This window comes from Galeopterus variegatus, unplaced genomic scaffold, assembly GCF_000696425.1.
Source record: "Galeopterus variegatus unplaced genomic scaffold, G_variegatus-3.0.2 Scaffold529, whole genome shotgun sequence".
In the NCBI taxonomy this organism is placed as follows: domain Eukaryota; kingdom Metazoa; phylum Chordata; class Mammalia; order Dermoptera; family Cynocephalidae; genus Galeopterus; species Galeopterus variegatus.
The window spans coordinates 357,630-370,454 of NW_007726640.1; the positions used below are offsets into that span (position 1 = coordinate 357,630).

The window sequence follows — 12,825 nt, forward strand, 5'->3', positions numbered from 1 at the left end:
AATATGATCAACTATGGGGGTCCTGCTGTTATAATACCAGTCCCTTGAGCCTCAGTTCTCTCAGGGCGATTTGAAGAGTGGCAGGTGATACCTGCAAAAGCAGTGTTGTATTAGAAGAGAGGAGCCCTGTGGTTAGAAAACCCAGATCTTTTATATCAGACAGTAAGCAAACCTACCCTTTGTTCCAAAGGGAGACACTCTCTATCTTCCATGGCTGTTGCTAGAAAAAAAAAATCCTTGAAAAGGCAGTCAGTGCCTCTGCTCGTAGAATATGCAGAAATGTGAATGACCCACAGAGAATTGTCTACTAACACCAGTAAGAGGTGATACAACTAGTTCAAAGGAGAAGTCAAAACACATCCATATAGAGGCCATCAGAAATGCTGAAATGGATTTACAGTTAGAGACAAAACTTATCAATATGCATAGAGAAATCAACTGTATCACCACCAGACACAATTTGCATTTATATGGAAAAAATAATTTGCATTACTATCAGTTTTTCTACAACTTGCAGAGTTGTAAAATAGCTTAAAAACAATGAAAGGCAGGGATAACCATTTAGGGTGCACTGGAGGACATTTTTGCCCATTTCAGTCTTTCCTGCTATATTTCCCTACAAGTGATATGGAAAAACCACCACAGTAGAGCAAGGTAAGGAAGATCAGGAGTGTAGGGCAGGGCACGGGGAAGTGGGTAGGTTGAAGTTTTCAATAGGGCGGTCAGGGTGGCCTCGATGAGAAGGTGAGATTTAAAGAAAGGCTTGAAGGAGATGAGGAAATTAGTCATGGGGATGTATAAAGTACAATCCAGAAAGAAGGGGCAGCCAGTGCGAAGGTTCTGAGGCAGGAGAGTGCCTTACTTGATGAAAGAACAGCAAGAAGACCAGTGGGGCTGGGGTAGAGGGAGCAGGGCAACAGAGAAAGAAGTAACAGGTGGGACCAAGGATGTGTTTTGTGCCAGATAACACAGAGCCTTGGAGGCTTTTTAAGGACTTTGGCTTTTACTCTGAGTGACATGGGAGGTCACTGCAGAGTTTTAAGCAGAAGAGTGACAGTGGTCTGACTTAGGTTTTAAAAGGATTCCTTTGACTGAGGTGTTAGAAATAGACTACGGTGGTGTAGGGTGGGGGGAGTGGGCACAGTATGGAAGCAGGTAGACTGGGTGAATGGCAATTGTGGAAGTTCAGGTGAGAGATGACGATGGCTCAGACCAAGATGGTAGTAGCGGAAGTGGTGAGACATGGCCAGTCACATTCTAGTACATTTTGAAGGTTGAGCAGACAAGATTTGCTGATGGATTGGCCATGGAGTATAATAGAAAGAGAGGAGCCAAGAATGCCTCCAGGGCTTTTCACCTGAGCAACTGGAAGGATGGAGATGCTACCAACTGAGCTAGGGAAGCTATGGGCAGCAGGTTTGGGGGGTAGCCACCCTCTCGGAGTCTTATCTGTTAAATGACAGTCTCAGATATTACCCCTCTATCTTTAGGAGACCAGTCCTATAGTTGGAGAGTAAAGCAAAGTCTGGAGGAGAGCAGTGTAGCATTCACCCTTCATTATTAACTCAGCCTGGACCAGGGGGTGAGACTCTTATTGCCATCATTCCTTTGGCCACTGGGTTGCGCTCTGATTCACTTTCAATAAAAAGGGGGGTGAGGAATATGAATAGGAGATTGCTGCGTAACAACATTACCACAAACTCAGTAGCCTGAGACAACGCACATTTATTACCTCATAGTTTCTGTGGGTCAGAAGCCTGGTACTTTGTAAGGATGTAATAGAGGCATTAGCCAGGACTGGATTCTCACCTAGAGGCTTGACTGACTGCAGGAGGATCCATTGCCCCACTCATGTGGGCAGTTGGCAGCATTCAATTCCTGGGGTTGTAGGACCGAGAGTTTCAGATTCTCGTCAGCTGGATAATGCCATCAGCGGCTAAAGTCATCCCTCAATTCCTTGCTGTAGGGGGCCACCCTAGAGTCTGTCTCCCACAAAAGCACCTCCTATGTGCCAATTCTGGGCTAAGTACATTCATATGCACAATCTATTTTCATTCTCTCAACCACCTTGCATGGTGGTTTCATTAGCCCCAGTTTTATCAGGACACTGAGGCTCAGAGATGAAGCTGTAGCACTGCTAGATGGGATTCAAACCTGAGTTTGTCTGTCTTCTGAGCCTGGGCAATTTCTATGGCACCCCAGCTGAGTGATACCTAGGGGAGGAAGTGTGGGGAGCAGGGAGGTTTGATTCAAGACTATGTACATGGCTTTTCCTCTCTCTCTCTCTCTCTCTGTCTCTCTCTGTCTCTCTCTGTCTCTCTCTCTCTCTCTCACACACACACACACACACACATCTCTCCATCTCACTATCTCTCTATCTACCTCTATCTCATCCCCAGTCTCCAGCCGGAAAAAGGCAGTAGAGGCAAAATGCAGCCTGGCCTGTGAGTACCTGAGCGAGGAAGATTACATGGACCTGCTGTGGACCACCCTCTCTGAGTTCCCAGGTGAGGAACCTGTGCAAGGTGAGACTGGAGCAGGCAAGCCTGAGAATGTGGCAGCTGTTCAGCTGGTAGCTCTATCTGTGCCACCTGGAAGCAAACTTCATTTCTAGGTCAGCCAGGGATTTTTTTTTCCAGTCCTTAGCTACAAGTGGTCAAGAACTATGTAGGGGCTAAGATTTCACCCTATGTGAAGGTTAACAAGTTAAGCTGCCGGCTTTCATACATGCTTACAGAAGACATGAGATTCCTGGGTCAGAGACAAAAGACTATTATTGCAAGCAGCATGAGTAGTATACAGGTGTAGTTCCCCTTGTCCCCAAGTCCCACAGGGATGAAGAGGAACAACCCAGGTGGATGCTACACATACAGTAGATTTGCAACACAGCTGAGGAACTCCAAGCTTAGGGAGCTCAAATCTATTATAACGGGCTGCCAGAAACCTGCCTAACCTTTAACCCAAAGAAAGATATCCTCTTTATTCATTACTCAGTCAACAAATCTGCCCTTTGCTCCAGAGGGAGACAGTATCTCTATTTTCCAAAACTGTTTGCTATACAAACAGTTTTGAAATGATAGTCTGGAACAGAAGGGCACCTGGTGCCTCTGCTCACAAGATGTGCAGAAATATAAAAGACCCACAGAAAACTGTCCCCCAACACTAGACATACTGAAAAAGATCAGTGGGGTGTCAAAAATCCAAACCCGCACATGATGCAAAGTTGAACTTTTTTCCTTTAGAAGGAATAATTATTATAATGATAACATCTAGTACTTGTTGAATACTTACTGTACACCAGAGACTGTGCCAAATATTTTACAGATATGGTCTCATTTGATCTTGTGAAGTTGTATAATTATTGCCATTTTACAACTGAAGAAGCTGAGGCTCAGAGAGGTGACATAACTTGCCTAGTGTAGCAGAAACTGTTCCTGCAACTTGCAACTGCCAGCTTCTGCATTGCTGTGCTTGAGGACTACCTCAGAAGGAATGAAAAGCCTCTATCTGAAAGCAAGCAAGGTAGCCAGAGGTGCCAGGGAGTTAATGCCTAGGAACAGCCTTCAAACAATAATTGCAGGAGTTGGTGTATAAACACCCCAGCTTCCTTGCGCATCAGGCAGGAAAACTCTAAGGTGCATGTTCTACACTGGCTCCCAGAGCCCCTGGTGGAATTCAGCTCCAGTTGCCCACAGTGGTAACTTGTTTGATGTCCCCTTTTATTAGCTGCCTTCCCTTCCCTGTCCTACTTCTCCACTCTCCTACTGGTGCTTGCTTGGATTATTTCCCACCTCAACAGCTTGCTCTTGTGTCTCTGTCCCAGGGTCTGCTTCTGGGAAAACCCAGTTAAGACATGGACTGTCCTACAGCTGGCCAAGCTAAGAACTATTGTCTCATCCTAGAGCCCAGAGTCTTCAACCCTGTACTATACTGTCTGTCTTTCTTCTAAAACCCTTTCCCCATATAGCTTCATAGATAAGAGTAAAGGCTCAGAAGTTAAACTCAGCGTTGCCAACCTGCATTTCTGTGGCTTGAAGCACGTAACATTTCTGAAAATTTAAGCACGCTCCATTTCTGTGATTTTTTTTTGGGGGGGGGGACTGGTAAGGGGATGCAACCCTCGGCACGGTGCGGTCTGCACCACGCTCAGCCAGTGAGCGCACCAGCCATCCCCATATAGGATCCGAACCCGTGGCCTTGGCACTCCCAGCGCCGCACTCCCTGAGTGAGCCACAGGGCCGGCCCTCCATTTCTGTGATTTTTTTTTGGGGGGGGGGGACTGGTCAGGGGATGCAACCCTCGGCACGGTGCGGTCTGCACCACGCTCAGCCAGTGAGCGCACCAGCCATCCCCATATAGGATCCGAACCCGTGGCCTTGGCACTCCCAGCGCCGCACTCCCTGAGTGAGCCACAGGGCCAGCCCTCCATTTCTGTGATTTTACCTCTCTGGAACTCAGATTCTTCTTTTCTTCTTTATTACATTTATTGTTTTATTTGTTTTTGTGCACTGACACATCCCAATCTCCTTGAACAGTTCCTGATACACAGGAGGCACTTAATTTATTGACTGAATAAATGTGGAAAATGGGACCAATAATAGCATTTATCTTAAAGGGTTGTTTTGATGATTAAACAAGATAATAGATGTAAAAGTGCTTAGCCCAAATTTAATTATTAGTGGTAATAATCATCACTATGCTATATTGCCTTTACTGAGGTAGGGAGTGTTGTTGTCTTTTAAGTCCCATTTAACAGATGAAGAAACTGAGGCTCAGAGAAAGCAAGGGACTAGCCCAATACCACATGGCAAGATAGAGGCAAGATGAGGCCTTAGAACAGGTGCTTCCGACTCTCAGCCCTGGCATTCTGCTGCCTGGATTCAGTGAATAGTACCATCCAGGCTCCCCTTGGTGCCTGTATTAGTTATATATTGCCATGTAACAAATCATCCCAAAATTTAGTGGCTTAAAACAACACACATTACCTCACAGTTGCTGTGGGTCAGGAATCTTGGAGTGGCTTCCCTGGGTCCTCTGCTTCATTATATTTCACACAGCTGCAATTGAGCTGTTGGCCCAGTGTCTGTGGTCTCAACTGAAAGCTCAACCGGGGCAGAATCCACTTCCACACTCACTCACATGGCTGTGGCAAGATTCAGTTCCTCAGGGAGGTTGGACCAAGGGCTCAGTTCCTCACTGGCTATTGGCCAGAAGCCACCTGCAGTTACAAGTGACCTTCTCCATCAAGGCAAGCTCATGAGAAGAGCCAGGGAGAGAGAGAGTGCTGGCAAGACAGATGTCACAGTCTTTTAGAACCTAATATCAGGAGTGACATCCTATCACTTTTACTGTCTTCTAGGCATCAGAAGTGAGTCACTAGGTCTAGCCCACTCTCAAGGGGAGGGATGATACAAGTTGTGCATACCAGGGTGAGGGTCACTGGGAACCACATCAGAAGCTGCCTATCATTCCGCTGCTCCCCTTGCAGGTGTCCTTGTGACACTGTGGATTATTGACCGCCTGGGTCGCAAGAAGACCATGGCCCTGTGCTTCATCATCTTCTCCTTCTGCAGCCTTCTGCTGTTCATCTGTGTTGGAAGGTGGGTTATCTAGGGATCCTGCCCATCCCCTCGCTAGGACTGAGGCTCATAGCTGTCTCACAATGCCCCAAAGAACAGCTTCAAGGTTGGGGTCTCTGATGGGATAGGGGCGGGAGGACATTTTGGCCCTGGTTTCACTCTAATAACATTAAATTTATACTTTTGACATTGTCTCCCAATAACTGCTTGATTTATGAGTGTATTAAAAGTATTAATTTGTTCAATGGAAATATTCCAAACAGACCCTGTTTTGTAAACTGTTTTGTCATTTCTCCATTCTTCCATCTACCGAGAGCCTCAAAATATAGAAAGGGCCAGTGCCTCTCTTGACCTTCTAGAGGCCCCAGACCAAACCTGTTGAGGAATTTGTGGGCCACATCTTGGTCTGAGGAAGGTGGGGAGATGTAGCTTAGACCCTGAAATGCTGATATTCCGGGGTATTTATGAGATCAATGGAAAAGAGGGTTAGGGATCAGGATTATCCTGAAAGTACTGAATAGTCGTTGATTTTCCCTACCTCAGCTGGCTCCTAGATCAATTTCTAAGCTTAGACCCTGAAATGCTGATATTCCGGGGTATTTATGAGATCAATGGAAAAGAGGGTTAAGGATCAGGATTATCCTGAAAGTACTGAATAGTCGTTGATTTTCCCTACCTCAGCTGGCTCCTAGATCAATTTCTACCCGCACAAGTTCTTGTCTGGGATTTGATTCTGTATACCATTTCTGCCCTGTCTTGCCCCAAATCTGGGCACCACACGTGTTCCCATCTCTTACCCTGGAGCTTTGGAGAAAGATATACTCATAAAAACTGGCCTTTAGAGATGGTAATGGGATGTGATCACCATAAGTCTGCATGAATGTGTGTTGGTCAGGGTGGCCTTTGCCAATTCCCGGGTGTAAATTCTGCCTGGGAAGACAGGACTTTGCTAAAACAAGCAGATAGAAAATAATACCTGCTCATCTGCTTTTTCCCCCTTCCTTAGAAATGTCCTCACTCTGCTACTCTTCATTGCAAGAGCGTTTATTTCTGGAGGCTTCCAAGCAGCCTATGTTTACACACCTGAGGTAGGAGGGGTGTCTGGGAACAACCAGGGCAGGGAGGGGGGATGCTTTGCCTCCAGAAACACCCAGCGTGGGCTGCTTGGAATGAAATTTGTCCTTGGTCTGAGTGGTGACTGCGAAGTCCTTCATTATTTCAGCTTTTTAAAAATTATTATTTCTGCTTATAAAAGCTTATGCTCATGTCAAAATTCCAAATGTTGCATAACTGTATAAAACCAAAAATGAAAAGGCCCCACATTCTCCCTTCCTAGACATGACCTTCTTGAATAGTTCAGTGAATATTTGTCCAGAATCTTTTCTAAGTATATATATGTTGGTGCATGTATCAGTCAAATTGGGTAACTGTTTAATTGAGAAGAGTTTAAAAGAGGGGCTCATTACAGAGCTATGGGGCAGGTTTAGGGAAACCAGCAAGTCAATGGAGCAGTGCCCCAGGGCTCACCATGGGTGGAGGGGGCTGGTGGAACCACTACCATCCAAGGTCGATGTGGTGAAGGAAGGGGCTGTTACAGGGTCTCAGGAGAGAGTTGTGTGTGGTTTTTAGTTGAAGGGCTCAGGTGAAATTCAAATTTCAGTGTTTATTAATAAAGTTTTATTAAAACACACCACAGCCTTTCATTTACTGTTATTGTCTACGGCTGCTTTTGTGTTACATTGTCAGAGTTGAGCAGTTACCAGAGACCGTATGGCTCCACCAAGCCCAAAATATTTAGTCTCTGGTCATTTAATAAAAGTTTGCTGAGCCTTGGCTTAAACTAATCCAGCTAGCTACTTGTAACCATGAAGAATTGGTTAAATAAATGGTTATTCATCCAACTGATAGGATTCTGTGCAGCCATTAAAAATCATACTATTGTAGCAGACCAAATATGAACATGAGAAATGTCCACAATCTTTTCCTAAAAGGAAATTCTTCAAAGCAGCATGTCCAGAAGTATCTAGTTAATGAAATGACAACCCTTCTGGGATTTGCTTCAGTGTAATTCAGGAAGGGAGGAAGGAGAGAGAGGTGTCACTAAAACAATCACAGTCCACAGTGCTTGGTACTAGAGAATTCATTCTACCATTCCACTTTAGTCTATGTTTGAAATTCTCCATAATAGAAAAACAGAAACAAGATTATCGTACTAATTCACTTATTCATTTAAAAAAGTTATATTGAGTGCCAACCATATGCTAGGCAATTATGTATTACATTACATTACATTATATTATATTATATGTATTATATATGTAACACACACACATAACATAGTGTCCATCAATCCCTATTGAATTGTAAACTGTAGACTATATCCATTGTGGAATACAATTGTTGCACTTGAAAAGACTGAGGTAGACGTCTGTATATTAATGTAGATAGGATTTGAAGACATGGCTGAATGGAAAAAGCAAACTGTGGATTGATATATATGGCATTACACCATTTATATTTAAAAAACAATGCTGTATATTTTCTATATGTACATTTTTAACATATCTGGGAGGATACATTCCACACTTCATAACAGTGGGGTTCTATGGGAAAAATTTTCTTGGCAAAGGGAGTGGATCAAGAGAGAATTGAAACATTTTGATTTTTTACAAGAAGAATATATTTATATATTATGTAATTGAGTGGATTAAAATATCACAATATATAAATGCATATGGTATGTACTCAATAAGCATTTGATAAATTAATGAATATATATGTATATACAATCATAGAAAAGATATACATGAAAATGTGACAAATGTCTGAGTGCTGGGATCATGACTGAGTTTTATTTTTTCCCCTTTATGTTCATTCTTTTCAAGCTTTCTGCACTGAGCATGGTATTTGTTAGAGACACGCTAACTGTTAGAACAAATAACTCCCAAAATGGAGTGTTTTGACACAATGGAAATTTCCCTCTTATGAAACAGTCCAAGATGGGTGTTCTAGGTTGGGGAACAGCTTTCCTCCCCAGAGAGATTCAGGGATCCCGGTTCCTGTATCTCATGCCTCCCTCATGTGGTGAATTTGCCTCAGGGGACATTTGGCAATGTCTGGACATACATTGTGTTGTCATAATGGGGTGGGGGTGGGGGAGCAGAAGTGCTACTGGCATCTAATGGGTAGAAGTCAGGGATGCTGCTAAACATACTACAATGCACAGGACAGCTCCCATGACAAAGAATGACCCATCCCCAAACCTGCCTTAGGGCCACAGAGTCCTCCTTCCAGCAGACAAGGAAAGGGAGTGGAGAAAACAGGCCCCCTTCTTAATTACCTTGGCCTGCAAAATGCACAATCTCTTCTCACTTTGCCTAGGGAAGAACTAGGCATGTGGTCCCTACTGGATACAAACTGAGAAATTGTAGCCATTTCAATGCCTGTCTTTATGAAATTCCTTGAAAGCCCGGTGCTTCAAGGTGAACTGGTGAAAAGTGGATGCAAGAGCAATATCTGGGTCCAGAACGTGCAGCAGTTCCTAGTGGAGGAATCTTGCAGGACAGCCCCCAGGCCAGGGAGGACCCCCTCACTGGGTTCCCACCCACAGCTCAGCCTCATGTCCTCTTTCTCAGTTGAACTTCCTGTCCCCTTTGGGATGAGAATCTGCCCCAGCCCAGTCTCCCATCCCTTAATAGGGTCACCAACACCTGAGGGATTTGGTCCTGAGCTGGAGAAGAGGAGGGACCTGATTTTCCCGAGCTCACATCTGGCCACTGTGTTTCAGGTCTACCCCACGGCAACGCGGGCTCTGGGCCTGGGTACCTGCAGTGGCATGGCAAGAGTGGGTGCTCTCATCACTCCGTTCATTGCCCAGGTAGGTGTCACCCCAAATACAGAGGGGGTGCGGGTGACAAAACCCAGTGCACAGCCAGCAGTTACCATATGCTGAGCCTTCTGCGAGCCCTCCATGTGCATTATCTTGTTTTATCCTAACAACCCACCCAATAAGAGAAGAAATTGCTTGCAGATGAGGAAACTGAGGCTCAGAAAGTAAAGGGACTTGCCCAGGTCACACAGCAGAGAAGGAGACAAGCCAGGAACCAAACCCAGTTCTTTCCTGTGTACACCCTGGGAGTGCCCGATGATTTGGCTAAAAGTGATCTGCTTGTTTTGCAGGCTAATATGATTTAATGGAAACACAAATGTCCCAGTCCCTGCTTTTTGTGTTGGATAATTAAGTGTAGTTGCAAAATTTTGCAACTTTTCTTGTATCTTGAAGCATTTCTATCCATTTTTATGGATCTTATTAAGTCTTTTTGCTTTTCGAATATCCAATTATTTTTTTCTGTTTTTATCATTTTTGTATTGAGGTGAAAGTCACATAACATGAAATTAACTATTTTAAAGTGAACAATTGAGTGGTATTTAGCACATTCTCAATATCATGCAACCACCTCTATCTAGGTCCAAAACATCTTCACCACCCTAAATTAAAACTCTGTGTCATTCAGCAGCCACTCCCCACTCTCCCCTCCCCTCAGCCCCTGCCAACCAACCACACTTTCTGTCTCTGTGGATTTGCCAATTCTGGATATTCCAGTAGGTCCAAAACATCTTCACCACCCTAAATTAAAACTCTGTGTCATTCAGCAGCCACTCCCCGCTCTCCCCTCCCCTCAGCCCCTGCCAACCAACCACACTTTCTGTCTCTGTGGATTTGCCAATTCTGGATATTCCAATAAATAGAATTCAAATACACGTTTTACCCAAGTATTTCTGTTTTGCACTGTTGTTTTTAGCCATTGTATGTCATTCCTAACTGGTGTTGGTTGGGAGCTTGCGTTTGCCTACAAGGTGCCAGGTGTTCCCCAGGTCGCCTCCATTAGGAAGTGACACTGCCCTTATGCCCATCTGGCAGCTGAAGAAATGGGATTCAGCTTTGCCATGTGGTTTGCCACATGCCATAAAGCTAGGAAGTCGTCATAGGCATTGCTCTGGGAGAGTGCGTAGTTATAAGGAGTCCAGACTCTTGAGCTTGATGGGCCTGAGTTCAAGTCCCAGCCCATCCTTATTATCTGTATGAATTTGGGTATGCCTCTTTGAGCCTCAGTTTTCCCCTCTGTCAAATGGGAGTGAAGTACATAGCTCACAGAGCTGTCACATGGAGTGCTTACAAGGGGGCCTGGTGTTAACAATATTGTTTCATGGTTGGTGGTGTCTGGGCTTCAGAAGGGATGCTGTCACCGTCTTGTGACTCCCTCCCTAGGTGATGCTGGAATCCTCTGTGTACCTGACCCTGGCAGTTTACAGTGGCTGCTGCCTCCTGGCTGCCGTGGCCTCCTACTTTTTGCCCATTGAGACCAAAGGCCGAGGACTGCAGGAGTCCAGCCACCGGGAGTGGGGCCAAGAGATGGTCGGCCGAGGGATGCATGGCCCAGGCGTCACCAGATCGAACTCTGGCTCTCAAGAATAGTGACCAGAGTGGGGCTGAACTGGTCTTTGAGGCTGTAGAGCACAGGGAGCTGGCGGAGCCTGGCTGGGACACCGATCGTCACTGCCGACATCAAGAACTCGCCCAAGAGTATGAACTGGACTGACAGGGTTTTGTGTCTTGACTCTGTTTGCTTGTATTCATTGAGATCCACTCCGGGATGGGGAGGTGTTTGCTCTGGGGGGTTCTTGGTATGTGTGGGGGAAGGTTTGTTAATAACCTCTGGATCTGCATGAGAAAACTACCACATTAGGAGGGTCCAGTGATGCCAGCAGCCAACCAGACGCCATCCAGAGTTACCCTGTCACACCCTCAGTGAACAACAACCAAAAGATCTCTGTAGATACAGTCCAGGCCCACACACATGAGACACCTGCCATCCACCAACTGGACCTGTTCTATAGGTTTCACCTACACCCCGGCCCCAGGCTTTCTTCTTGGAAATTGCAGGTGACCAAGTGTGGCCTGAGCAGTTTTTTCTTGAGTCAGAGAAACACTCCTTTCCTCGGCAGGGGCCCCTCTGTTTTCCTCCCCAGGGCCTGACTGGGGGAGACTCTGGCAGATGGACATGTATTTGAGCTTGAGCCACATGCCCCCACCTGGCCCTCTCTGGGGTTGCTGTCCCTGCTCCGGGGATCCAAATGTGTCCCCAGGGTCAGCTGGGCTTGCACCAGATGACAACCTCAGAAAGCTGTTACCCCACTCCCACTCCCGGAAACGGGACTGAGACCAAAGGAGGTGAAGATGGAGCCCAAAGCCAAAGCAGGGGGCTCCCCTTCTGAAGCAGCAAGGGCTACGCAGGGACTTCTTTTCTGGCCCCCTCCTTGGTCAGGCTGAATGATGACTTGGGGAAAGAAAACCGTTTACTTATGTGTCAGGGCTTTGGATCTTGTGCACAGTTAGATGGTGGAATGGGTTAGAAACTGGAAGAATCCTACACCACCACCTCCCCAGCCTCCACTCCCACCCTCATAGGGGTCAGGGACCAGGAATCCCTGATGCAAAGCTGCCCCTCTGTCAAGGGTTAGCCTGGTCTTTACACAAAGGCAGCCCTGGGGTTCCAGTGACGGCGCCTGCAGCAGGGATGCCATGGAGTCGGCGGGGAGGGGGGCAGATGTGTGGAATGTGTACACTTTCAAAGGAGGAGGGGGAGGCCAGTGGGGTTTGGGGTTGGCCTTAGGAGGAAGGAAGGGCTGGAGCTGCGTCTCAGCAGACTACATCCACTTCCAGGATTTGGTTTACACAAGCCTTTTGCCCATGGTGAAGGCCAGAGACCTAGAGAAGGCAGGAGGAAGCTGCCAGATCCCACCAAAGGCCAGAGAAGACCAATCCTCAGCTTGAGGTAAACATTGCAAGGAGGCCAGATGTGTGTGTTCATCTCTTATTAAAACGTGTCAGTGACAGACATTGCAAGGGTCTAAGTCTGTTCATTTGTCATAATGTCCTGGTGACAGTTCTGCCTAATGGTCCTGCTAGCTTTGTCCATCCAAGATCATCTAGGTGCTTTAAAAATGACAGGACAGACATTGCAAGGGTCTAAGTCTGTTCATTTGTCATAATGTCCTGGTGACAGTTCTGCCCAATGGTCCTGCTAGCTTTGTCCATCCAAGATCATCTAGGTGCTTTAAAAATGACAATCTCTCTTCCAAGAAGGGGGAAAGGTTGCCCAGTTGACTGCCAACATTGCGACTCTGAGTTTGTGGTAGACAACTCTTTCTTCTAATGGTGTGGAGGTCACAGTGGATGACTTCT

At 46.1% G+C, this 12,825-nt stretch overlaps 1 protein-coding gene across 1 annotated transcript in view; it reads left to right on the forward strand.

Moving 5' to 3' along the window:
• The window catches only part of SVOP (SV2 related protein homolog (rat)), a 73,155-nt gene extending 60,675 nt beyond the window's left edge, over positions 1–12,480 (forward strand). Inside the window, exons 12-16 of the mRNA XM_008569791.1 lie at positions 2,400–2,507; positions 5,489–5,600; positions 6,586–6,667; positions 9,367–9,456; positions 10,849–12,480. Coding sequence (XP_008568013.1) covers positions 2,400–2,507; positions 5,489–5,600; positions 6,586–6,667; positions 9,367–9,456; positions 10,849–11,055 — 599 coding nt within the window. The 3' untranslated portion in view covers positions 11,056–12,480. The remainder of the gene's footprint in view (positions 1–2,399; positions 2,508–5,488; positions 5,601–6,585; positions 6,668–9,366; positions 9,457–10,848) is intronic.
• The last annotated feature ends 345 nt before the right edge of the window (positions 12,481–12,825 follow it).